Source organism: Anguilla rostrata, chromosome 3, assembly GCF_018555375.3.
Source record: "Anguilla rostrata isolate EN2019 chromosome 3, ASM1855537v3, whole genome shotgun sequence".
NCBI lineage: Eukaryota > Metazoa > Chordata > Actinopteri > Anguilliformes > Anguillidae > Anguilla > Anguilla rostrata.
The window spans coordinates 56,917,337-56,943,204 of NC_057935.1; the positions used below are offsets into that span (position 1 = coordinate 56,917,337).

General features: G+C 51.4%; 1 protein-coding gene across 1 annotated transcript in view; it reads left to right on the forward strand.

Annotated features, from left to right (window-relative positions):
- LOC135251270 (leucine-rich repeat and immunoglobulin-like domain-containing nogo receptor-interacting protein 3) overlaps positions 1-25,868 on the forward strand; it is a 39,406-nt gene that overhangs the window by 11,337 nt on the left and 2,201 nt on the right. The window contains exon 2 of the mRNA XM_064328552.1: positions 23,022-24,359. Coding sequence (XP_064184622.1) covers positions 23,094-24,359 — 1,266 coding nt within the window. The 5' untranslated portion in view covers positions 23,022-23,093. The remainder of the gene's footprint in view (positions 1-23,021; positions 24,360-25,868) is intronic.

Here is a 25,868-nt window from a genome sequence, read left to right on the forward strand (position 1 = left end):
TCTCCCCCCTGGGGCTACTGGCCACAGCGGGGGCACTGGTTTGAACCCCCCTCCCCCCCTCGCACTCGCGCACAAGAACAGTACCTCAACAAAACGGGCCTGTCAGGATCCCCAAAATAACTTTTTTTTTTTTTAAAACACCCCATTTCCTCTCCCCAGTATGGGACCCAATTGACTGTGTTCACCCCAGTCTCTTTCTTCAGACTAACTTTGTGTTCTGGGCTGCCCAGGTGCTGCATGGGAACTGTAGTCACTGCTCAGTGGCGACCCTCGTGACTACAAGCTGTGTGTGTGTGTGTGTGTGTGTGAGATTGATTGGGTGGAGCATGTGTGTATGTGAATGAGTGTGTGTGTGTGTGTGTGTGTGTGTGCGTCTGACTGAACGAGCGTGCTTAAATAGGTGTGCCTGTGTTTGTTGATGCGTCATTCTGACCCAGCTCATAGAAACCCACGGGAGCATTTGGTACAGCATGCCCCTTTGTGTCCAGCTCTTTGGGTGGTACAGTACAGTGTTCTATGGTATGGCGCACACATCACTACGGGGGGTGTTATATTACATATATTATGTTCTATTTCAACACATGTTCGTCTGCTTTGCAGGTCGAAAAAGGCTCAAAGGGCTTAAAGGTAGATGAACAATAGCTGTGTTTGGATATTTCCAAAACGTAAAATGTACTATTGACACTCTTGTCTTGCTTGGCTTTTTGGAAACGTCTCGGATTACCAGGGATAATAATGGCCTTTTCGTGACATCGAAACTGTCAGTTGGTCTCTCTCCTTCTCTCTCTCTCTCTTTCTCCCTCTCTGTCAATTTCAAATTCTACGTGCTTTTATTGATTGAAAAATGATTGTGTTGTGTATGTTAGGAGTGGATGGTCCCTCAACGCCCCTCAAACTGCGGCAAGCTGAAATAGACTCTGCTGCTATTGGGCCAGTTGGTCCGTCTCCTGACAGGATCACAACCTTTCTCATCCTTTGGAATAAGGAATTGAAGTAATCGGTCATTTTAGAAAATGTGTGTAAAAACAACATGCTTTGCTCATCTTATGTCTTGCGCAGTTATGGAGGAAGTGCACCTCTGTCTCCTCCTCCCCTGTCTTACAGTGAGCGCACGTTCGTTACGCTTTTGGTCACCATGAACATTTGGTGAGAATCTCTTTCTCTCTCTCTTGGCCGGCACCCAGACCTGAACAGTGGGTAGACACATTGTTTGCTCTCATGGTGCAGTTGGGGGGTGGGCGGGGGGGGGGATTGTGGCGGGACAGCCAGTGGTCAGGTTTTGGATGGGGAGGGTCGGGAACCTCTCCTTGACTGCAAATGGGAGCTGGTGGCCAAAGAAAAACACCTGCTTCTTTCACACCCTCCCTCTCTCCTTCCCTCTCCTCTCCTCTTCTCCTTTCCCTCTTTCCCCTGATGCTTTAAACCCCCCCCCCCCTACACACACACACACACACTCCCTCATCCCCTCTTCCTCAAACTCCGCGCTGCCTGTGGGTGCCTGGAGACAGTGTCTTGGCCCGTGATTGGTCCATTATAAGCCCTGTTGATAAGGCTAATCTCAGAAGCCATATGGGCCTCCTGCTTCCCATCTACCACAGAGTGTATAAGGGAAGGTTACAGACGGGGGGGGGGGTGCTGTAGGGGTACTTTGCGTCTCTTTCAGCTCCCTCCCTCCCATCCTCCCTCCCTCGCTCTCATGTCCCATCCACTCATCTCCTCTTCTCATCTGTCTTTCTTTGCACTCGTTTCATAAAAATAAAAATACCTTTTCTTCCTAACCTTCTCCCCTCCTCCACTCTGTCCTCCAGTTCAACCCCGCTCTGCTAATTTTAAAAAGAGGAAAAAAATCCCCTCCACCTTCTCCTTCTGCGCATTTCTCTCTCTCTACCTCTCTCTCGTTCTCTCCATTCCTCTCAGTCTCTGTTCTGTTTCCTTCAGCTTCCTTTCATCATTTTCTCTCATGTCTCTCTCTTGTTTCTGTCCTCCAGATTCTTCTTTCTAATCTTGTCATTGCCTAGATCTAGATCCCTGTCAACCACCCCCCCCCCCATTTCAACCCACCCTCTTCTCTTTTAATTCTCCCTCTTCCTCACCCTCCCCCCACTCCCCTATCTCCCTCTTCCCCGTGTCTTTGTCCTTCTCTGCTGTTCAGCTCTGGCCACATTTCCTGGAACTCTCATAAAATGCACTCGCATACACAGCTTGCCTATTCTCCTTCTGCGTGGGCGTCACGGGTCAGAGGGTCATTGCTGTCGACGCAGTCAGGAAATCAAAAATTCTGAGAACAGCGTTCAGTTCTAATTTCACTGGCGATTTTATCCATCATTGCTTGCTTTGCGGGGTCAGGGGTGGCAGGTTTTTTTTTTTTTTTCAAAAGCCAGTGCTCTAGAACTCTTTCAGTTGCTTTCAGTTACCAGCAGTGACTGTTACATCAGCAATAGAATGTTCAATTAAGAACTTTCATATCACACATTTGTGACCTCACGCGTTAAAATGTCAAAGACCTCGGGTACCGGGGTTGGTAGTGCTCTTCAGAGTTAGAGCGCTTGCCTGTACGAGCTCTTTCAAACTGCCAGAGGACACTGAAGCCTGGAGAACCAGGCTGACTACAATTGCCCATAGCATTTCGAAAAAAAGAAGAAGAAAAAAAGATTTAAAAACATGTGCTTTTTTTTTTTTTTTTTGTTGCAGCAGAGTTGATTAGGTGACAGAGGCCTGCAGAAAATAACAAGAGAGTGAGCTCTTGCACAGAATAGAGTATAAGAAAGAGGCCAGAACAAACAGCCTTCTGCTACAGAATAGAGTCGTAAGGAAGCTTCACTGCCTGTAGCCTGAACGGGCGGTTCTGACCCACGATAACCCGCTGTCCGTTTATATACAGCGAAGCTCTCACTGCCTGTTTGCTGAACGGGCCGGTTCTGACCCACGATAACCCGCTGTCCGTTTATATACAGCGAAGCTCTCACTGCCTGTTTGCTGAACGGGTCGGTTCTGACCCAGGATAACCCGCTGTCCGTTTATATACAGCGAAGCTCTCACTGCCTGTTTGCTGAACGGGTCGGTTCTGACCCAGGATAACCCGCTGTCCGTTTATATACAGCGAAGCTCTCACTGCCTGTTTGCTGAACGGGTCGGTTCTGACCCAGGATGACCCGCTCTCTGCTCTCTTAAACGGCGAAGCTCTCACTGCCTGTTTGCCAGAGTGAGTGTCAGTGTTTGATTCCTCGTCTCCACAATTTCCTCGCTCTTGAAACTTGCCTGCTGTTGGCACACTCTTCCTCCCCTGATCTCTCTCTTTCTCTCTCTCTCTCTCCCTCCCTCCCTCCCTCCCTCTTCAGGGGCAGGGTCCTTGAGCCTGAAGCTTGTCGCACAGGAAGCTGATTATGTGGCGCTCTAGTGTGCTGTTTGACACTGGTACTCCTCTAATGTAAAACTCAGACTTGGAAAAAATCCCTCTTCCCGACAGTGTCTCGCGCCAAACCGCTCCATCTTTGTGTCTATTTCACCACCTCCGACGGTAACCTGCCCGACCCAGTTTTATCGTTTGCTCTGATAGGTCCCTCATTACATCTCTGTTACCATTCACTCTGCTTTAACTATCACACCAGGCTGGCCAGTGGAGGAGGGGCTCCCCCTCTATAGCCAGGTTCCTCCCGAAATTTCTTCCCATTGGAAAGTTTTTTTTTTTTTTTTTTTTTTTACCTCAGTAGGGGTTTTCACCTTTTTGGGGGTTCAGGCCTGGTTAGTGTAATTCTGACAGTGTCTCTGTAAAAAACACAATACGGGTAAAATTCATCATTATCCGGTCTGAGAACAGCCACTGCCTTACTGCAAGAAAAAAAAATCCTTCTATTTAATTTCATTTTATCATAATTTTTTCCCCCATAATGATTATCAGTAAATTACTGGGGAAATAGGGTTAAGTTTTCATTAGTGTGCGTTTTGCTGGCATTCTAATGCAGCTGACAAATATTTGCAAGCTAATTGTGAACGGTAACAATCAGGATTATGCATACTGCGCGCAATTAATCTAACCCATTTTACCCCCCTTTTGTGAAAATTTTTTGGCAGATTTTTTTTTTGTTTGTTTCTCTCGCTGTTAATAGCATTAACAATCTCAATTAATGCCCGCACACCCCGGTGTAATTTGGTTTCGGCATAAACAGTCGCTGGCATTCGCAATAATGGCCTACGGCGATAAACAAGTTAATTGCCTTTTTTTTTTTTTTTTAGCCCGTTATCTTTTCACCAAACTGCAACTGCCTGGCAAGGGTCCAACCGACAGATCAGTGGGGAACTCCGGGGATCGTTTTGCATTGATTTCAGTGCCCGTTTAGGACGGCAATAAAAATCTAAGAACGTAATCCCGTAACAACCAGCAGCATTAGACGGCAGAGAAGCTTTTTTTTTTTTTTTTAATCCGGGAGAGCTCTTCCGCGGAACGCTTGTACATCAGGTGCCGCTGCCTGCCGCTTCCGTATGAGCACACCGAGCCCAGCCGTGCGGAAGAATTGTTCACTCGGACGGGAAACGGTAGTTTAAATGCATCTAATGGTTCCTGACACCGCGGAGCACCCATTTGAACGACCAAACGAGTGACTGAATTTAAATGGCATGTTTGGCCCCCCCAATTATCTCAAAGCACTTTGCACTTTAAGGAAGGGGGGGAAGGGGGAGGGGGTCACTCTCCCTCAACCGCCACCGATGTCACGGCAGCCATTTTGTGCCGTGAGTTTCCACGCATGCTTGGGTGAAATGAAAAGCACTAGAATCTTTAAAAGAAAAACCTGTCTGTCAATTTGCAGAGCAAAAAGTTACAAAAGACACATTTTAGTTTTTTGAACATGACTCTCTGAGAACGCTTCCGTGTCTGCAGCGGCGTTTTCAGATTGCGCCAGCATCTGATGAATTAAAGTATTTGAAATAAATATTTGATTTGGGGGGTCGGGTTCCCAGACTTTTTAACAGGATGATCCCCCCAGCAGCTTGGCTTAGGTCTCCGGCTGAGTGTTGTGTCTCACCGTGTCTGTCCTCAGATGGAAACCCACATCCGCGGTTCGCCCGGATGAGCCAATCCGATGCCAACATCGGAGAGGATGGTGGCGGCGGCTTTTGTGTGCTGGTTTAAAGCGCGTGGATCGGATCACGGGCGAGAAAATGATCTAGACGTCTAGAAGGGTGGAAATGTATGCTACGTCCTTGCGGGCTAGAAACCTTTTCAGCCAACTGTAGCCACGTTCTCCCATGAATGCCTGAGACAGCATTTCACCAAGTTTTCACTGACTTTTTTTTACCACAAAAATGCTCACTGAGGATTTCAATCTGCAGTCCTGGAGGGCTGCACTGTGTGTGTGTGTGTGTGTGTGTGTGTGTGTGTGTGTGTGTGTGTGTGTGTGTGTGTGTGTGTGTGTGTGTGTGTGTGTGTGTGTGTGTGTGTGTGTGTGTGTGTGTGTGTGTGTGTGTGTGTGTGGTGTGTGTGTGTGTTGTGTGTGTGTGTGTGTGTGTGTGTGTGTGTGTGTGTGTGTGTGTGTGTGTGTGTGTGTGTGTGTGTGTGTGTTTGTGTGTGTGTGTGTGTGTGTGTGTGTGTGTGTGTGTGTGTGTGTGTGTGTGTGTGTTTAGTGGTGTGTGTGTGTGTGTGTGTGTGTGGTGTGTGTGTGTGTGTGTGTGTGTGTGTGTGTGTGTGTGTGTGTGTGTGTGTGTGTGTGTGTGTGTGTGGTGTGTGTGTTGTGTGTGTTTGTGTGTTTGTTTGTGTGTGTGTGTGTGTGTGTGTGTGTGTGTGTGTGTGTGTGTGTGTGTACGTGTGTGTGTGTGTGTGTGTGTGTGAGTGTGTGTGTGTTTGTGTGTGTGTGTGTGTGTGTGTGTGTGTGTGTGTGTGTGTGTGTGTGTGTGTGTGTATGTGTGTGTGTGTGTGTGTGTGTGTGTGTGTGTGTGTGTTTGTGTGTGTCTAAGCGTCAGCAGGGTTTTTAATGGGCTTTCCTTTTTCCATTAGCCGCCAAAAAAAATGTAGGATTTTGGAAACGAGAGTCTGCAGCTAATCGCTCATTTAAATGAAGCACTTAAGTGCTGAGGCAGACTAGAGAGCAACAGACACTGTGGCTCTGCGCTGCTGGAGTTTACACTCGCTGGTTCAGTCTGAAATTTTAGCACAGGGGTGTGAGTCTCCCGTTGTGTTCTCATCGCGTTTCAGCGCGAGCGGCTAATTTAAGTCCTTGATTGCCTGAAGAGTCCGCAGACCCTGGCTCTCAAGGCCTTATTTGGCTCCTGTTTGAAAGGAAAACTGCAAATACCGGCAGACGCTGCAGCGCCCCCTGCAGGACTGGAGCTTTTCCACACGCCTGTTTAAGCAGATTCTCCAGCTCAGGAATCATCGAAGGAGGCTCCTGATCCTCCGTGCCCTGCTCCATGCCTGGCTTTCTGCTTGTCAGGATGTTCTCATAGCAGGGGCGAGGGTGTAGTAGGGGAGGGGGTGGGGGGGGGGGTGTAGTAGGTGGGTCATAGCCTTTGTTTCCCAGGTGGCCGGGTGGGGGGGGGGGGGGGGGCGACTGGCGTACCGGGCTGAGATTGGGCCTCCCTGTGGACTCACAGCCTCGCCCTGAGCCAGGTGCCCAGCCTGAACCCTTACAGCAGGAAGTGGCGGAGAAAAGCAGGTCACCCCCCCGTGGGGGGGCCTGCCGGGGATTACCTCAGGTACAGCTAATTAAGCTCTACCGTCTGCCCCCTCCAATATGGCCGCCCCCCCGACTCCGGAACTGCCTCTGCTTCCTCTATTGCCGCGGGATCTTCTTTTTAATCCAAATTTGTTTTATTCAGAGCGGGTTTGAGGTCACGTGGACGGACATCTTCGCTGTACTTTTTCGACGCGGTTTTCATTCTTCGATTCTTTACCTTTTATAAACTCGTAAATGCATCAGCAGGTTGTGAGCACCAACGGAACACCGACGGAAAGCGTCGAGCCTCCAAACCAGGGAGGCTCAGGCGCGAATCCAGACAGAATCTGTATGTCTAGAGGGGTGGAAATCTCGGTCGTGAGATTTTTTGACATAAATGGACCGGTTTAGCACCGCTCAGATCCGATACAGCTCAGGTTTTAGCCGGATGTAGCCTGGCTGTGTCCTTGCCGGCTATAAAACTTTCACTTTTCGAATGAAAGCAGCCGGGTTTTCACCGAACGCCTAGATTCCATCGCGATTCAGGCTTGCGTTCGCTGGGAAGTGTGGCCAGTTAGGCCTGTAAGCACCGTGGTGTTGAGTCCACCCGTGTGTGGAATTCTGCTGAAGGAATACCACCCCACTTTCCCAAGAGAAAGCTGATCAGTTCATCCGTCGTTCCAGAATATACCTGTGTATATATATAAATATATATTTTTTAAAACGTTACATTTGATTTTGATTTTAAGTTTTGCTAGCCCGTAATCCTGTCCCACACAGCCTTGAGGGCTTTGTGGCGTGAGAATGACAGGCAGGACGCTGTGCTTATATCACACTGTTTAATATGTTTTATAGCTCTGAGGTGAGCAGCGTGATTCCCAGGCACACCAAGGCCATCGCACCCTTGAGCAAAGTACTTAACCTCGATTGCTTCCGGAAATATCCAGCTGTGTAAATGAATTATCCAGGTTTCTACTCTCCCAAGTCTATTTATTTATTTATTTATTTATTTTTGACCTCAACTGCTTGCTTTTCCGGTCTGGTTTTTGCTCAGTTTTCTCTTCTTTTTCCTTCATGAAGCGTCTTTGTGACAGCGTCTCTGTAAAAAGCGCTATCCAAACGAAACTCAAATTAAATGGGAATTGTGTGTGGGCTAGTGTTGTGTAAGTCGCTCTGGATTGCAGCGTTTGCTGAAATGGGATTCTGTCCCAGGGCAGGTTATTGTCAGCCGCATTCTGTAGACACATTCTGCGGCCCCTGGGGGGGGGGGGGGGGAGGGGGAGGGGGAGCCATGGAGAGGTGCACGCTAATGAGCGAACGGGCCAATCATCCGCCACCCTGCAGGGGCTCCTCGTCCAATCACAGCTGCAGTACGGGATCATCGTGCAGTGCTATCCCGCAAATCCGTGGGGTGGGTGTGGGGGGGGGGGGGGGTGTAGGGGCCCTCTTATAGCGACTGTCCCTCTAGGGGGGGTGTCTTCTTGGTGTCACGTTGCCAGGACTCCCTGTGCTGTCGCGTGCGATGAACCCCGCCCGTTTAGCGAATAAAATCCGTCGAGCTGAACACCTCCGCTACACTGCTAGCATCGCGGCTCTCGCTAGCTCACGCTACCTGCGTGTCCTCCGCATGTTTAGGGTGCTTTAACTCTCAGCCGTTCGGCCTTTGGCTGACTTACGTCCCCTGCCTGATGCGACTGCAACGCAGCTGCATTATCAGCCAAACTATTTTGTCTTTGTTTTTGGGGATTTTATTGCTCCGTGTAGCTGTTGTTGTTGTTGTTGTTTTTGGTTTGTTGTGTATTTATAGTTACATGCAGAAGTATTGGGGTCAGGGAGATCATTTCTTGTTCTTTAGGTTCTTTACTCCAGCACATTGGATTTGAAATAAAACAATGAATGTGAGGATGAGTTGTAGACTGTCAGCTTTAATCTGAGGGTATTCATATTTGGCGGTGGAGGGACGGGGGTGGGGGTGTTGGCGGGGGGGGGGGGGGGGTTAGTCTGCGGAGGAATTACGGCCTTTTTTAAACATGCCCCCCCCGAGCCTGCCAGCTGTCTCGAATACCCCGCGGTCCCGTCAGCTGTAAAATTAATAGTGGGATAGAACACGGCGCAGACAGTCTGAGTGAGACGGAATTAAAACCGACGGGGGGGGGGCAGGGGGGTGCGGGCGCGCGGCGCGGGGGGGGGGGGGGTACGGGCGCAGGGTGATCCAAACTCGTCGAGCAGGAATCTGACGCGACTGTCGTGGTCACGCACGCGACACACAGGCGAGAGAAAGTCCAGCTGAAGGAGCGTTGAGCCTGGTCTTAATCCGGGCCCGGTGCCAGGCCAGACAGACGGGCCGCGACAGATCCGATGGGGGTGGGGGGGTGGGGTGGGGGGGGGGGGTCTGGCTGCTAGCGCCAGTTTGATTTTAATATCTGTAATAAAGATGAAAACACAAAGCACAATAACGATTAGCACAATCACTGGAATTGCGTTTACATGAAGTACAGGCGTTCAGCAAGCAGGCTCTCCCGTCTGGAATGACTGCCAAAAAAAAAAAAAGCCCTTATTTCAGGGGTGGACAATGGACGGCCATTTCCTGCGTCTGGTTTCCGTGCCAGCCTCTGTGTTTAATTAGCCATAGCGTCTACGCCATCTGGCATTTCGGCTGCGTCTCTCGCTACGGTCTGGGGTCCCTGCGTAAAAGGCTGCACTGTGACCTAATCTACGAGCGAACCAGTGCTGGTGTGTTTAGCCCGTTAGCTCGTTAGCTTGTTTAGCCAGGCTAATCGGTGGGAACGAAGACCTGCGCACGCATCGGCACCTCCAGGACCAGAGCTGCCCGCCCCTGGCTTAAAATAGAGGATTTGGTTACGAGTAGAGACCGTGCCAAGCCGTCGGTGTCGTAAACCGTCGGTGGAAGTTACACAAACGCGCAGCTGCTACGACAGGAGTGCGGTTGAGATTGAGGATGTCGTGGGTTAAACCGCAGAAGGTTCTGAGGGTGTCGCGTCAGACGCCGTCCGACGTCGGCCTAGTAAACCGGCGATGAACGTGGTTTGAGGAAGAATGGAGGCCTTCATTTTGATCTGAATGCAAGTGCTCTGTCTGTAGTGTTTGAGTACAAGAACAGGGCTTTTTTTTTTTAATTTAGCTCGAGCAATACGCAGTGTTTTTTTTTTTTTAATGGAGTGGGGTGGGGGTGTCAAGAGCATGACGAATATTTCTCTGCTTGCTTTTGCCTGAGGTAAAAACACTAACAAAATAAGATGAGAATGAATCTGTTACGTATATAAAAAGCTTCCAGAATTCATTCCGGTTTTATTTTGGCGCATTAAAAAAAAAAAACAAACAAAAAAAAACAAACAAAAAAAAACAAACAAAAAAAACAAACAAAAAAAACAAACAAACCTGAAGTCAGAAACAGGCATCTTTTATGACTGGGGGGTGTGCCTCTGGGAGGGGGGAGGTGAGGGGATCATGTGGCCCGGCATGGTACGCTATGTTTTACCCCTGCGGTTTGGGGAAGGGGGGGGGGCTCAGAGAGGGGATCGGGGGGCTCTCTGCTTTGTCCTGGGTAAGCGGAGAGGGGCGGTTTGTGTGGTGTGGTGAAGCCGTGTGGCAGACCGCTCGGCGGTAGAGTGCGGTTTTAATGGCCCCCGAACGGCGGCTGTTAGCTCCTCCTCCGTTACTACGTCACGCTGTCCTGTCATTCATGCGGTCTGAACCAGTCAGAACGCTCCTCTCCCTGGCAAAACGCCACGATTGGTTCAAATGAATGACAACGGATGAGAGGCACGCCCCCGGAACCACGCCCTGTCCCAGCGCTGCCTGCTGACCCCAGCGAACCCCAAAACCCCCTGTGATGACAAAAACGGGGGAGTCGTTAAAAAGAATTAGCTCCGTTCTCTGCACTCTGAAGCACTTTCCACAGCTAATCCACTTAAGCCAGACAGAGGCCTGTGCCGGACTTGCATGTCTGTTTACGGAGAGGGCTGAACTCGGGGAGAAGGGTGTGTATGTTACACCGTGGTATATAACTCACTGAGTACAAAGCACAGAGCAGTGACAGGTTTTTTTAAAAAATTTTTAAAAAAACAAACAAACTGTGCCTTTCTTGGTGCGAGAAGCCACAAATATGTGATTAGAATGTTCTTAACTGAACATTCCGATGGTGATGTCACAATCACTGCTGGTGACTGAAAGCGATGGAGTTCTAGAACTCTGAAAATCTGAAAAACCTACTAGGGATTGAACATTTTCTGGTTTCGACATTTTAATTTGGCAGAGGGGTTTTTTTTGGGATAGTGTGCAGATATCTTGTGTTCCTTCCCCACTGCCAAAAATGTATCAGAATAAAACATCAACCCCGATTTTTCGTTTGACGTGCATGTTTTCTTTTTTTTTTTGTCTTCATAACGCTTCATGTCGCGCGCCAGTCTCGTCAGGTGATTTAACTTTAAAACGGTCTAGCAGTCAGCAGGGAGGAGTATTTATACACAGCATTTCAGAACTACCTCTATCCCCAGTGTCAGCAAATCATCTCACCCGAGAGTTTTATTTCCGCAGATACATATTTTCGTTGCTCGTTACAGAACCGTATTATTTTTGTGTCACCATCGGACGGTATTCATGATGTGAATGAGTCTGGTCGACAGCAGCACATACACCCCCTCATACGCTGTGGTATACACCTCCTCATACACCATTACATACACGTCCTCATACACCATGATATACACCTCCTTATACACCATGATATACACCTCCTCATACACCATGATATACACCTCCTTATACACCATGATATACACCTCCTCATACACCATGATATACACCTCCTCATACACCCTTATATACACGTCCTCATACACCATGATATACACCTCCTTATACACCATGATATACACCTCCTTATACACCATGATATACACCTCCTTATACACCATGATATACACCTCCTTATACACCATGATATACACCTCCTCATACACCATGATATACACCTCCTCATACACCGTTATATACACGTCCTCATACACTGTTATATACACCCCCTCATACACTGTGGTATACACCCCCTCATACACTGTGGTATACACCTCCTCATACACTGTGGTATACACTTCCTCATACGCTGTGGTATACACTTCCTCATACACTGTGGTATACACCCCCTCATACACTGTGGTATACACTTCCTCATGCGCTGTGGTATACACCTCCTCATACGCTGTGGTATACACGTCCTCATACACTGTGGTATACACCCCCTCATACACTGTTATATACACCTCCTCATACACTGTGGTATACACCTCCTCATACACCCTTATATACACCTCCTCATACACCGTTATATACACCCCCTCATACACTGTGGTATACACCTCCTCATACACCGTTATATACACGTCCTCATACACTGTTATATACACCTCCTCATACACTGTGGTATACACCCCCTCATACACTGTGATATACACCTCCTCATACACTGTTATATACACGTCCTCATACACTGTGGTATACACCCCCTCATACACTGTGGTATACACCTCCTCATACACTGTGGTATACACCCCCTCATACACTGTGGTATACACCCCCTCATACACTGTTATATACACCTCCTCATACACTGTGGTATACACCTCCTCATACACCATTACATACACCTCCTCATACACTGTGGTATACACCTCCTCATACACCCTTATATACACCTCCTCATACACCGTTATATACACGTCCTCATACACTGTTATATACACCTCCTCATACACCGTTATATACACGTCCTCATACACTGTTACATACACCTCCTCATACACTGTGGTATACACCTCCTCATACACCGTTATATACACCTCCTCATACAGTGTGATATACACGTCCTCATACACTGTGGTATACACCTCCTCATACGCTGTGGTATACACGTCCTCATACACTGTGATATACACCTCCTCATACACTGTGATATACACCTCCTCATACACCATTACATACACGTCCTCATACACCCTGATATACACCTCCTTATACACCGTTACATACACCTCCTCATACGCTGTGGTATACACCTCCTCATACACTGTGGTATACACCTCCTCATACACTGTGGTATACACCTCCTCATACACCATGATATACACCTCCTTATACACTGTTATATACACCCCCTCATACGCTGTGGTATACACCTCCTCACACACTGTGGTATTGATCTTTCAGAAGTGTCGATAGCCCTTTGACTCCTCCAGCGCTCTGTCCTGGGTCTGGCGTGGTACAGCTCCATTTGTTCCTCTTGACTGAGCGTGCTCAGGAAGGCGGCACCTTGGCGGGTTTCCCCCCCGTATCGATTTGTCCTGGGGACTCTGTTTCAGCTCACTCCAGGGACAGTGCCTCTCTGCCCGCGTCCAGTTCTCTGGGTCTTTCTTTGTGTGCGTGTGTGTGTGTGTGTGTGTGTGTGTGTTAATATGCATGTGTGTTTGTGTATGTGTGCTTGCGTGTGTGTGTGTGCACATGTGTGTCTGAGTCTCACAGATTGTTTTGCTCTTCATCTGTCATTCTCTGTATTTTTTAGACATCCTTTAATCTTTTGGTTCATTTATCTTCTTCATACAGTTTGGAATGCCAGATCATAATTGTGCGTCTGATTAGATTTGTGACTGTGATCGTGATGAAAGTTTAGTCATCCGTTTAGTCTTCTGAAATGCACAGATTGCTGTTGCCTCTTTTCACTCCTGCAAGTACACCAGCTGACCACAGGTGTCACTGTTGCGCACTGGGGTGGGGAGAAACACAGCCAACTAAAACCTCTGTCCCTGGGTGACACTGGCCAATCAGCTGTCACCCTGCTAGTCTGCGATGTAATGTAAAGTGTTGCTATTGGCTCAGTCAGGATCTGTATTCTAGACTGCACAACACACAGCTGCCCTGGGAGCAAGAGTTTCAGCACCTCCCTTTCACCCAGCACCTCCTGTTCACCCAACACCTCCTTTTACCCAACCCCTTCTTTTCACCCAGCACCTCCCTTTCACCCAACACCTCCTTTCACCCAACATCTCCTTTCACCCAGCACCTCCTGTTCACCCAGCACCTCCTGTTCACCCAACACCTCCTTTCACCCAGCACCTCCTGTTCACCCAACACCTCCTTTCACCCAACATCTCCTTTCACCTAACATCTTCTTTCACTCAACACCTCCTTTTACCCAACCCCTTCTTTTCACCCAGCACCTCCCGATCACCCAACAACTCCTTTCATCTAACATCTCCTTTCACCCAACCCCTCCCTTTCACCCAACACCTCATTTTTACCCAACACGTCCATCTTTCTGGTTGTGTCTGTCCTCTGCTTCTTCTTCCTCCCAATCTTTTCCCCTTGAATTATTCATTTAGCTCCTGCTCTATTTCTCAATTTCTCTGTCCGTCAACCCCTCTCATTTCATCCGTCTCTCTCGGATAAAAAGTGTTGTTAGCGCTCTCTGTCCTTCTATACCCCTCTCTCTCCATCTGCCTCTGTCTCTTTCCATCTTGTATAATTATGCAGCCGGTACTTGTTTTCTATCTCTCTCCATGTCTGTCTCTCCCTCTTACTCTCTTTCTCCCTCCCTCTCTCTCCATGTTTCTCGATTCATTTCAAAATGCTTTATTGGCATGGCATATTTCAGTGTGTGTTGCCAAAGCTTGACAAAAAAACATTGCATACATAATAATGTACATAATATGTACATAAATTGCACTGCAATGTCATGAATTATAAACAAATAAACGCATTACAAATGCATGTAAATACATAAATGAATTATTAGATGAAGAATAATAATCAATGAAACAACAAAGGACAATTCATCATAATTTATGAATATTAAGGGTCACAGCTGTCCCTCAAGATGTGCCTCTCTCTCTCTCTCTCTCTCTCTCTCTCTCCTACACACACACACACATACACACATGCATGGACACACACACACATGCACACGCTCTCACACACATTCTCTCACAGAAACACACACTCTCTCACACACACACACACACACACACTCACACACATACTCTCACACACTCACTCACACACACACACACTCACACACACACACACTCACTCTCACACACACACACTCTCTCTCTCACACACACACTCTCACACACTCACTCACACACACACACGCACACTCACATTCTCTCTCCCTCACACACAAACACACATTCAGCATTTCTGCCTTCCTCTCCTTCCTCTCCCTTTTCTCTGTCCATCTGTCTGTTTTCGTCTCCTCCCTCTCTTGCATCTCTTTCATGCAGTGACTGTGTGTGTGTGCGTGTGTGTGTGTTTGTTTGTGTTTGTGTTCATGTTTGTGCGTGCATGTGTGCGCGCTTCTGTGTGTGTGTGAGTGTGTGTGTGCGTGTGTCAGATGCAGTCTGTCAGAAGTGCCAGACTGTGTTCCTTGGACAGAAAGCCTGGGTCCAGTTTCCCGTGCTTGGGTAGAATATTCTTTTCCATTTGCTCTATAGATTCAGTTGGTTCTGTCTGTTCCAATGAATCAGTTAGTTCTGTAACATTAGTCCTCCTTGTCCTAGCTTTACAGTCTCTCTCTCTCTCTCTCTCTCCCCCCCCTCCCCCTGTCCCCCTCTCCCCCCTCCGTCTCTCGGATTATTAAAATGCAGCCTTGTCATCACCGCGTTCACATAAGCAGCCTGTGAGAATTTTTTGGCGAGGCGTCATTCCCGGAGAGAGGAACACTCTAAATTCCCTCTTAACGATGTGCTGGCCCCTCGTCCCTCCGGAGGGCGCTACCGTGGCGGCCGCTACGGGGCGCGATGGCGCACGTGCGTCTGCCGGCAGAGCCGCGCGCGTTCCCTGTGGCGGGGCAAAGGGGCGGGGTTATTTCAGCACCTCGCCCCCACCCCCCTGTCTGAAAGACCCCAATCGTGCAGGTCCTGATGGGAATGCAGGGAGCCTTTGGGGGGGGGATGTATTAACAGGAGGCCCATGGAGGGATGGAATGAAGGGGGGGGGGAGGGGGGGAATGCAAAAAAGGATGTGATCAAAGAGGGATGGAATGAAAGATGGATGGAATGAAGAAGTCTGTAGATGACTCTGTGGCTCAGCTCGTGTGCTGAGTTTTGTGGTGTGGTCACTGGACTGCTAAACACACACACACACACACACTCACTCCCCACACACACACACACACACACACACTCACTCCCCACACACACACACACACACTCACACACTCAGACACACACACCCACACACACACACACTCACTCCCCACACACACACACACACACACTCACACACTCAGACACACACACACACACACACACACACTCACTCCCCACACACACACACACACACACACACACACTCAGACACACACACCCACACACACACACACTCACTCCCACACACACACACACACACTCACACACTCAGACACACACACCCCACACACACACACTCACTCCCCACACACACACACACACACTCACACACTCAGACACACACACACACACACACACGCACACACTCCCCACACACACACTCACACACCCCACACACACACTCCCCCCACACACACTCACACACACACACACACACTCACACACACTCACTCCCCACACACACACTCACACACACACACACACACTCACACACACACACACACACACACACTCACACACACTCACTCCCCACACACACTCACACACACACACACACACTCACACACACACACACACACACACACACACTCACCCCACACACACACACACACACATACTAACACACACATGCAGGATCTCCTGAGAGTGTGGGCTGTGTGAGTGGGAGACCGTTGTGCCTGAAGGCTTTGCCTGTGCGTTTGATCACAGCCCAATCCGTGAGAAAAGCATGCATCCTGACAACCTGCAAATGCCAAAGCGGAGAACACTCACCTGCCAGGACCTTTCTCCATTATCAGGCTCTTAGCCAAGATAGGCACCTTACCGGACCCTTCTGCATTCTCAAAGGCTGAGCTTATTTGAGGACCTGTATGATTTTTTGTACCGTTTCTCCATTCTGTAGCTCTTAGCCAAGATAGGCACCTTCCAGGACCCTTCTGTATTCTCTAAGGCTGAGCTTATTTGGGCATCTATTGGACCATTTCTTCATTCTATCACTCGTAGCCAAGACAGGCACCTGCCAGGACCTTTCTCCACTCTGTAGCTCTTAGCCAGGATAGGCACCTGCCAGGACCTTTCTCCACTCTGTAGCTCTTATCCAGGATAGGCACCTGCCAGGACCTTTTTACATTCTGTAGCACTTAGCCAAGATGTGCGTTAAGCTGAAATCTGCCCTTCGGGTATTTACTGTTTTCCCCTCTTCCGTTTGTGAGACATTGTTTTGATGCTCGCATCACTCCCCTGTGCACCTTTCTAAACTCCTGCAGTTTTTAGAGCACCCAGCGCCTGTTTGAATGGGCGGGCTGCACTTTTGCACTTTTTTTTAGTGCCGTTTGGTGCATTGTGGCCGGCCATTTTACACCCCGGTTGTTTTGCTGACTCATCATATCGAAATGGGCGAGAGAGTTTCCCTCGTCTCTCCGTCTCACGTCTCCGTGTCGTCTCTGCCGGGTTCTGAGAACAGCGCCGCGTCTAACTGAGCAGACGTGGCGGGGCGACAGCCTAACCTTCCCGGAAAGCGACATTCTGTCACCCGTCAATCAAGGCCGGTTCTTCTATGAGGTCACGTCTTCTCCCGCATTCTGTCCACCTATTCCTGTCCTTCCCATTGTGACCTCACTCTCCCGACCTCGGCGTGACCTCTCCTACTGCGGCTCAACATTCTACATTCTACGGCGTTGTGCGGCATTGATTGACAGGGGATTGGGAAGCCCAGGGTGATTACCGCCACGCATGGCTGACTTTCATCTGAAGCACAATTTTTTTTTACTTCAAACGTAAAAAAAATAAATAAATAAAAAAAATAAAACATTTTGAAAGTATCTAGGACTTAAGCTGTTGCTGTGCTCATCAATATTTCTGGTAAACTTTCATACCGTGACAGTCGTATTAGTTCCCCCCCTCGTCCCAAATGATATGTCCTTTTTTTCCCCCACGGCAGCAGTGACGTGTGCACAACCTCCATCGTTTTTGGAGCAGTTATATAACTGACGCCCACTGCTGCTACCCCCCTCCTCCTCACCCCCCCCCCCCATCCAGCCCCCCAGCCCTCGAACCGTCCCCTCGACTCTGCGCCTGTCCTCACATGGCAGCCAGTAAGCCCCGTGCCTGCGAGGGCTTTGGGGAGAAAGCCTGTCGCTTTGTCACGACCGGGCAGGTTGCCGGGACGATGCCCGTTTGCGTGCGCTGGCGAAGGCTGCCCAGATGGCACCCGTGCCCGTCACAGATGACCCACTTTCCCCCGACTTTGGGCCTGACTCCGCGTCCAGGAACAGCGCCTTTTCCGCTAGCCTGTAGTAACCGCGGTAACCGAGCTAGCTGGGATGCACAGCACCAGCGCTGGGAGGGCTGCTGTGTGTGCACGTGTGGGTGTGTGCGTGTGTGTGTGTGTGTGTGGTGTGTGTGTGTCTGTGTGTGTGTGTGTGTGTGTGGTGTGTGAGTGTGTGAGTGTGTGTGTGTGTCTGTGTGTGTGTGGTGTGTGTGTGTGTGTGTGCAGTGTTGTTCCAGCTACACTGTCCTGATTGCATTTTTTCTTTGTATGCGGTTGTTGGCTCTCTTCTAAATCTGGACCGTGTGGTGAAATGATTTCATCAAGGAGGCGCGAGCGGCCTGCAGCTGTCACTTGTGATTTTTATCTGAAATGTGAGATCATAAAATCGATCGGCCTGATGAAGTCATCAAGAGCAGCGGTTGGTCTGAACTCCCTCGCTGTGCACTGAGGGACAACAGCGAGGTCACGTTTGGGGGACAGGTGTCCCCCTAAACAGAGCTGACGGAAACCTCCAGGAAGCCGTCCCACGCCACAAGCCAAACCGTTTAAACGGATGGGGGGCGCTTTTTACGGGAACTACGGGGGGGGGGGGTTACAGTCAACCCGGGATCGAGTAATATTGGTGTCGCCATCTTGCCACCCCCCCCCATATGAAACAGAAGTTTCAGTGGAGGAGCGAGCTGTTTGGGGCGCGTAGGGGGGCCATCAGTCCTCATAACTCAGTGTTAATGCTGACAGTCCACCCCCCTCCCTCACTGCCCCCCCCCCCCGCCCCTGCCCCCATTCCTCTGAGCTGCAGGTGATACCCCAGGGGGCGGAGCTTGTGAAGCTGATGGGTACGGACAGCTGTCAGACACGGGCGGGCACCACGAGCCCCCTAATCCCCGTGCGTTCGCTTAATTAGAGTCAGAAATTCTCTGCAAATTGTTTTTGAGGCCGTCAGGGGAACGGATGGGGCCTGGAGGGGCTGGGTGGGGGTGCGGGGGGGAGTGGGGGGGGGCTGGAAGCTTTGATTCGCAGTGTCTGAATTCGGCAGACACCGTTAGTCCTGTGTGTGCGAGCGTGTCACCCTGCTGACGTCCTCCCGCTGAATATAAAATTGCTCACATGTGACATTCGGCAGTATGCAGCCCCCCTCCCCAGACGGTCGAGACGTTTATACGTTTGAAACCCCCCCCCCCCGTGTGGCAGCCTGGGTACTTGGTGTGTGGATCTGTGAGATTCTCCCCGATACCTTGTTTCTTCCACCTGGGCTGGGTGCTCATTGTTCAGTGTATGGTGTTAACTGCAGTGTTCAGTGTGTGGTGTTCAGTGTGCGGTGTTAACTGCAGTTTTCAGTGTGCGGTGTTAACTGCAGCGTTCAGTGTGCGGTGTTAACTGCAGTGTTCGGTGTGCGGTGTTAACTGCAGTGTTCAGTGTGCGGTGTTAACTGCAGTGTTCAGTGTGTGGTGTTCAGTGTGCAGTGTTAACTGTAATGTTCAGTGTGTGGTGTTCAGTGTGCGGTGTTAACTGCAGTGTTCAGTGTGCGGTGTTAACTGTAGTAATCAGTGTGTGGTGTTCAGTGTGCAATGTTAACTGCAGTGTTCAGTGTGCAGTGTTAACTGCAGTGTTCAGTGTGCAGTGTTAACTGCAGTGTTCAGTGTGCGGTGTTAACTGTAGTGTTCAGTGTGTGGTGTTCAGTGTGCGGTGTTAACTGCAGTGTTAACTGCAGTGTTCAGTGTGCAGTGTTAACTGCAGTGTTCAGTGTGCAGTGTTACCTGCAGTGTTCAGTGTGTAGTGTTAACTGCAGTGTTCAGTGTGCGGTGTTCACTGTGCAGTGTTAACTGCAGTGTTCAGTGTGCAGTGTTCAGTGTGCGGTGTTAACTGTAGTGTTCAGTGTGTGGTGTTCAGTGTGCGGTGTTAACTGTAGTGTTCAGTGTGCAGTGTTAACTGCAGTGTTCAGTGTGTGGTGTTCAGTGTGCAGTGTTAACTGCAGTGTTAACTGTGTGATGTTCATTGGGTCGTGTTTGGTGCTTTGTCAGCGTTACGCAATGTGTAAATGCTAATAGTTCAATGGATGGACACTCATGGTATCCTGGCAACCAGAATGTTTCTTTAATTCTCCCACTCTTTGTGAAAAACAACAAAAAAAAAAGGATTTTGAAAAGGATTTTTTTCTCTTTTTTTTTTAGAGGATTTTATCTTAGACACAGTGGCCGGTTTGTAGTTTACAGAGAAGAGCACAGAGAGCTTTCCTCCTGTTTTTTGGGGGGGGGGGTGGATTGGGGGGTCACAGGGGAACAGAGAGGGGCTCATGACCGTTCACGCCCCAAAATGTCGTATGCCACCCGTACCCTGGCAGTACCAGGGTAACGGGTGGCATACGGCCCAGACTGGGTTCGTGATCCAGGGGGGGGGGATGGTGCCTTAAATTAGATTGGATTGGTGAGACACCGTAAATTGCTGAGGGAACTCCTGCTAACTTGAAAATTGAGAGTGAGGTAGTGGCGGTTTTGGGGGGAGGGGGTATTGTCGGGCGGGGGGGTGACATGAACTGTTGACCAGAGGGAGGGGGGCAAAAGCTCATGTGCTTGTTCCCACATATTTTGCTTTCAGACCCAGGCTGTGCTGGAGGGGGACCCCGTTTGAGAATTCGATTAATCTTCCTTTGCCCCCCCCCCCCCATAACTATGATGTAATGATATTCTTCCTATCATTGATTCAATTGCCTTTCATGTACCTGGGTTTGCTTACCTTTCATGTGAATGGGTGCCTCGGAAATACTACACCTGTGAGGCATTCTACAGACAGAGAGAGGGGGAAAGAGAGGGGGCAGCTAGGGGTGGAGTTTCAGTATGAGTGGAGGGGGGGGGGGGCAGCAGTCCTAAAGACCCATCTAAAATTTCACTGACCACCAGCATATAGGACAAGGTTGCGGGGGTAGGGGTGGGGGTCAGGGTTAGGGTCAATCGCCCCCCTTGAACTTTGAGTGGGGTAATCCACATGCCCGGCGTGGTGACAGGTGATGTAGAGTTCTCTCCGCGTGTGTAGGCTGGGAGAACAGCACGGCTGACTCACTCATTTACACTCTCCTCTCGCTCTTCAGTCTCACCGGCACAGCTGCCTTTCACCCGTAACCATACCCCCGCTTATTCAGCCGGACGCTTAGTGAGGTCGTTTGGGCAGGGCCACAGCGGATGGGACTTGAACCGGCAACCCTCCCACGGATTTTATGAGCCCCCGTCCTGCCCCCCCATGCACACACACACACACATGCGCACGCACACACGCACACACACATACATTATGCCACTCAGACTCATAAGAAGCAGGCAGATTTGAGCCCCTGTCCTGCCCCCCCATGCACACACACACACACACGCACACATGCACACACACACACACGCACACGCACACACGCACACACACACATACATCATGCCACTCAGACTCATAGGAAGCAGGCAGGTTGGTACGGAAACGGTTGCTTGGCGATGCCACCGTTCCAGCGGTGGGTGTTTAGGTGCTCATTGTTCACTCCCGCGCTCTGAGCTGGCTCCTCTGTTCTCTCCGCTCGCGGGTTTTTTTTTTTTTTTCTCCTTTTTTTTGTGTTCCGCCGTCTCCGCGGCGCTACATGACAGCTGCGAGGACGTGACTAATTCATCGGCGGATTGTCCCCCCGGTTCCCGTAGCTGCGCGGTGCGACGATGAAAAGAAACGGAGACGCGAGCGTGTTCCTTGCATGTGAATAGGAGTGAGTAATGCGCCAAAGAACGGCGGATTGTGGGAGTTAAGAACTTTCTTTTCATCGATATCTCTCTCTCTCTCTGTCTCTCTTTCTATCTCAGTGGTTTATCTCTCAACCCCCCCCCCCCCTTTTTTTTGTTTGATCTCTTAATTCCTCTCTTGCTCTCGCTTGCTTTCTTTGTTGTCTCCAAGTTCCCCCCGCATTCCGCCTTACATACGCGAGCGGTCTGTAAAAAGCCTGTTAGCATCGTTTGCGCACGCTGAGCTAAACCAAAGGTTCGCGCGGAGAAGCCCGTTTTTTTGTGGGTTTTTAATTTACGCAGCAAGCGCAGTCAGTCACGTACCGCACATGCGTTCATATTTCACGGGCGACCCCCCCCCCCCCCCCCCCCCACCAAGACTCCGTGAGCGGTACCCAGCGAAGTTTCCATGCAAGTTTAATGCATGTTCTCAGGCGAAAAATAGCAACTGCCGTTTTCAGGAATGGCAAATGCGCGCACTGACTAGCGCTATACAAGCTTTCTCACTTCCACTGATGTTCCTTTCCATAGGTGTATATCTTTATGTACACATATATATGCAGCTGTGTGTGTGTGTGTGTGTGTTCAGGTGGGCAACTGTGTACATGAATGTCTGAGTGAGTGAGAGAGAGAGAAAGGGAAGGACAGATTTTAACACGATAGTATTATCAGTGGAACTGAATTGTACTGAGGAAACCAAGGCCAAGATTGAATTGGAAAATCTCTTTGTGTCACATTTTTTTGCGGTCAGCTCTTTTCTCCCCCCTTTATCCTTTTTTGATGGAGTCCTCTGTTGTTCTGAGTCACGGTCCTGGGAGAGAGATGACAGATCCGGGACGGACACGAAGACAAATATCTGTTTGAAGTTTGAAAAAGTTCCCACCTTGAAAAATAACTTGATTTGTTTTTCCTCCCCTGCCCTCTGTTTCCTGTCCCCTTCCTCCTTCCCCCCCTCTTCTCTCCATCCACTGCTTATTTTCTCTCTCTCCTGCTCTCTCTTCCTCTCTCCTCCTTTCTTCTGCCTCTCTTCCTGTCGCTTCCGTCCATTCTGTCTCCCTCCCTTTCTCTCTTTTTGATCCCTCTGTCCTCTTCGTCTCTCCTCCCAAACCCTCTCTTCTTTTTATCCCTCCCTCCGTCCCTCCCTCCACCCTCTCTCCTTTCTCCCCCTCTCCCTCCCTCCCTCCCCCCGGTGCAGGTGTCTGGTGCAGTGACCCCGCCCTACGGAGCAGGAGGAGGAGGAGGAGGAGGAGGGGGGTGTAGTTCGGCCATGGCTCGCCCCCCGCCCCTCCGGCGGCTGGCCCTGTGGGGCCTGCTGTCCGTGCTGGTGGCCTGGTGCCCGCCGCGGCCCTGCGGGGCCTGCCCGCCGCGGTGCGACTGCGTGGCGCAGCTGAGGGCCGTGTCCTGCCAGCGGCGCCGGCTGACCGCCGTGCCCGAGGGCATCCCCACGGAGACGCGGGTGCTGGACCTGAGCCGGAACCGGCTGCGCTGGGTGGAGCAGGGCGACCTGGCGCCCTACCCGCGCCTGGAGGAGGTGGACCTGAGCGAGAACGTCATCAGCGCCCTGGAGCCCAACGCCTTCGCCGCGCTGCCGGGGCTGCGCGTCCTGCGCCTGCGCGCCAACCAGCTGAAGCTGGTGCCCGCCGGCGCCTTCGCCCGCCTGGGCAACCTGACCACGCTGGACCTGAGCGAGAACCGCATCGTCATACTTCTGGACTTCACCTTCCAGGACCTGCGCAGCCTGCGGCACCTGCACGTGGGCGACAACGACCTGGTGTACATCTCGCACAAGGCCTTCAGCGGCCTGCTGGGCCTGGAGGAGCTCACCATCGAGCGCTGCAACCTCACCGCCATCTCGGGCCAGTCGCTGTCCTACCTGCGCAACCTGGTCACGCTGCGGCTGCGGCAGCTGGGCGTGACCGCGCTGGAGGACCAGAACTTCCGCAAGCTGGCCAGCCTGCGGGGGCTGGAGATCGACGGCTGGCCCGACCTGGAGCACATCTCCCCGCTCAGCTTCCAGGGCCTCAACCTGTCCTGGCTGTCCATCACCAACACCAACATCAGCGCGGTGCCGTCCGCGGCCTTCCGCGACCTGGCCCACCTGACCTCGCTCAACCTGTCGCACAACCCCATCGCCGCGCTGGAGGCCTGGGCGTTCCGCGACCTGGTGCGTCTGCGCGAGCTGCGGCTGGTGGGCACGGGGCTGGCGCGGGTGGCGCCGCGGGCGCTGGGCGGCCTGCGGCAGATCCGCGCGCTGGACGTGTCGGGCAACGCGCTGGCCACCCTGGAGGAGGGGGCCTTCCAGTCGGTGAACAGCCTGGAGACGCTGCGGCTGGACGGGAACCCGCTGGCCTGCGACTGCCGGCTGCTGTGGGTGCTCCTGCGCAGGCGCACACTCGATTTCGGCGGCCGGACGCCCATCTGCGCAGGCCCCGCCCAGCTGCGCGGCCACGCCCTCACCGCCTTCTCCGACGCGGCGCTCTTCGACCACTTCACCTGCCAGAAGCCCAAGATACGCAACCGCAAACTGCAGCAGGTGAGGGGGGGCGGGGGGGAGGCGAGGGGGGGGGAGAGGGGAGAGAGGGGGGGGGGAGAGGGGAGGAGAGAGAGGCGGAGGGGGGAGGGGAGAGAGGAGAGAAGAGCAAAGAGAAAAGGGGAGAGAAGAAAGGGAGGAAGAGAAAGAGGGATGGGGAGAGAGAGGGGAGGGAGACGGGGGACACATTGCTGTTATCTTTTATCTGCAGTTACTTTTCATGGTGTGTTGAGTTTATTACTGTTTCTGTCTTTAATGTTTGTCCCGTCTGAAGAACAAAGGTGTGAGCAGGGCTCTTTTCCTCTTCTCTTTCAAATTTAGTTTCATTTACGTATCAGTTTGTGTTTGTTTTTCTCCCCTGGAAGAGGGTGGTGGGAGTGGGGGGGGGGAGGGTGTAAGGTGCTGGAGAGCAGTGGTGGGGGGCAGCCTCATTGTTTAATTGGTTGTGAAAATCAATAAATGTAATTCCACCAAGAAACGAGAGAGAGAGAGTGAGAGGGAGAGAGAGTGGGGGGAGAGAGAAGGAGAGACAGAAAGAGGGGGAGGGAGGGGGTGGGGAGGGATGAAGGGGAAGAGAGAGCAGGAGGGAGAGACAGAGAGAGGGAGAGAAAAAGAGAGAGAGGGTGAGAAGAGAGAGAGAGAGAGGTGGAAGGGAAAGGGGGGAGAGAGTGCAGGAGAGAAAAAGAGAGTGATAGAGAGAGAAGGGGAGAGGGAGAGAGAGTGTACAGACCTGGGCAGGAGTAGGAGGAGTAGGGGTAGGGGAGAGAGAGAGAGGACAGATATCTGGGCAGATGGGGGAGGAGGAGAGTGAGGGTTAGGGGTAGGGTTAGGGTGAGGGTTAGGGTGAGAGTGAGGGTGAGGGGCAGGGTGAGGGTGAGGGGGAGGGGCAGGGTTAGGGTGAGGGTAGGGTAGGGTGAGGGTGAGGTTAGGGTTAGGGTGAGGAGGTAGGGTAAGGTTAGGGTGAGAGTGAGGGTGAGGGTGAGGGGCAGGGTGAGGGTGAGAGGGAGGGGTAGGGTGAGGGTGAGGGTAGGGTGAGGGTGAGGGGCAGGGTGAGGGTGAGAGGGAGGGGTAGGGTGGGGCAGGGTGAGGGTGAGGGTGAGGATGAGGGTGAGGGTGAGAGTTAGGGGGAGGGGCAGGGTGAGGATGGGATGAGGTGAGTGAGGGTGAGGGTGGGAGGGAGGGGAGGGTTAGGGTGAGGGTGAGGTGAGGGTGAGGGTTAGGTGAGGGTAGGGGCAGGGTAGGATGAGGATGAGGGTGAGGGTGAGGGTGAGGTTAGGGTGAGGGTAGGGCAGGTGAGGGTGAGGGTGAGGGTGAGGATGAGGTGAGGGTGAGAGTTAGGAGGGAGCAGGTGGGGGAGGGTGAGGGTGAGGGTGAGGGTGAGGGTAGGGTGAGGTGAGGGAGGGTTAGGGTGAGGGTAGGGGCGGGTGAGGGTGAGGGGTAGGGTGAGGGGAGGGTTAGGGGAGGGTAGGGGAGGTGGGGAGTGTGGGGTGAGGATGAGGGTGAGGGTAGAGT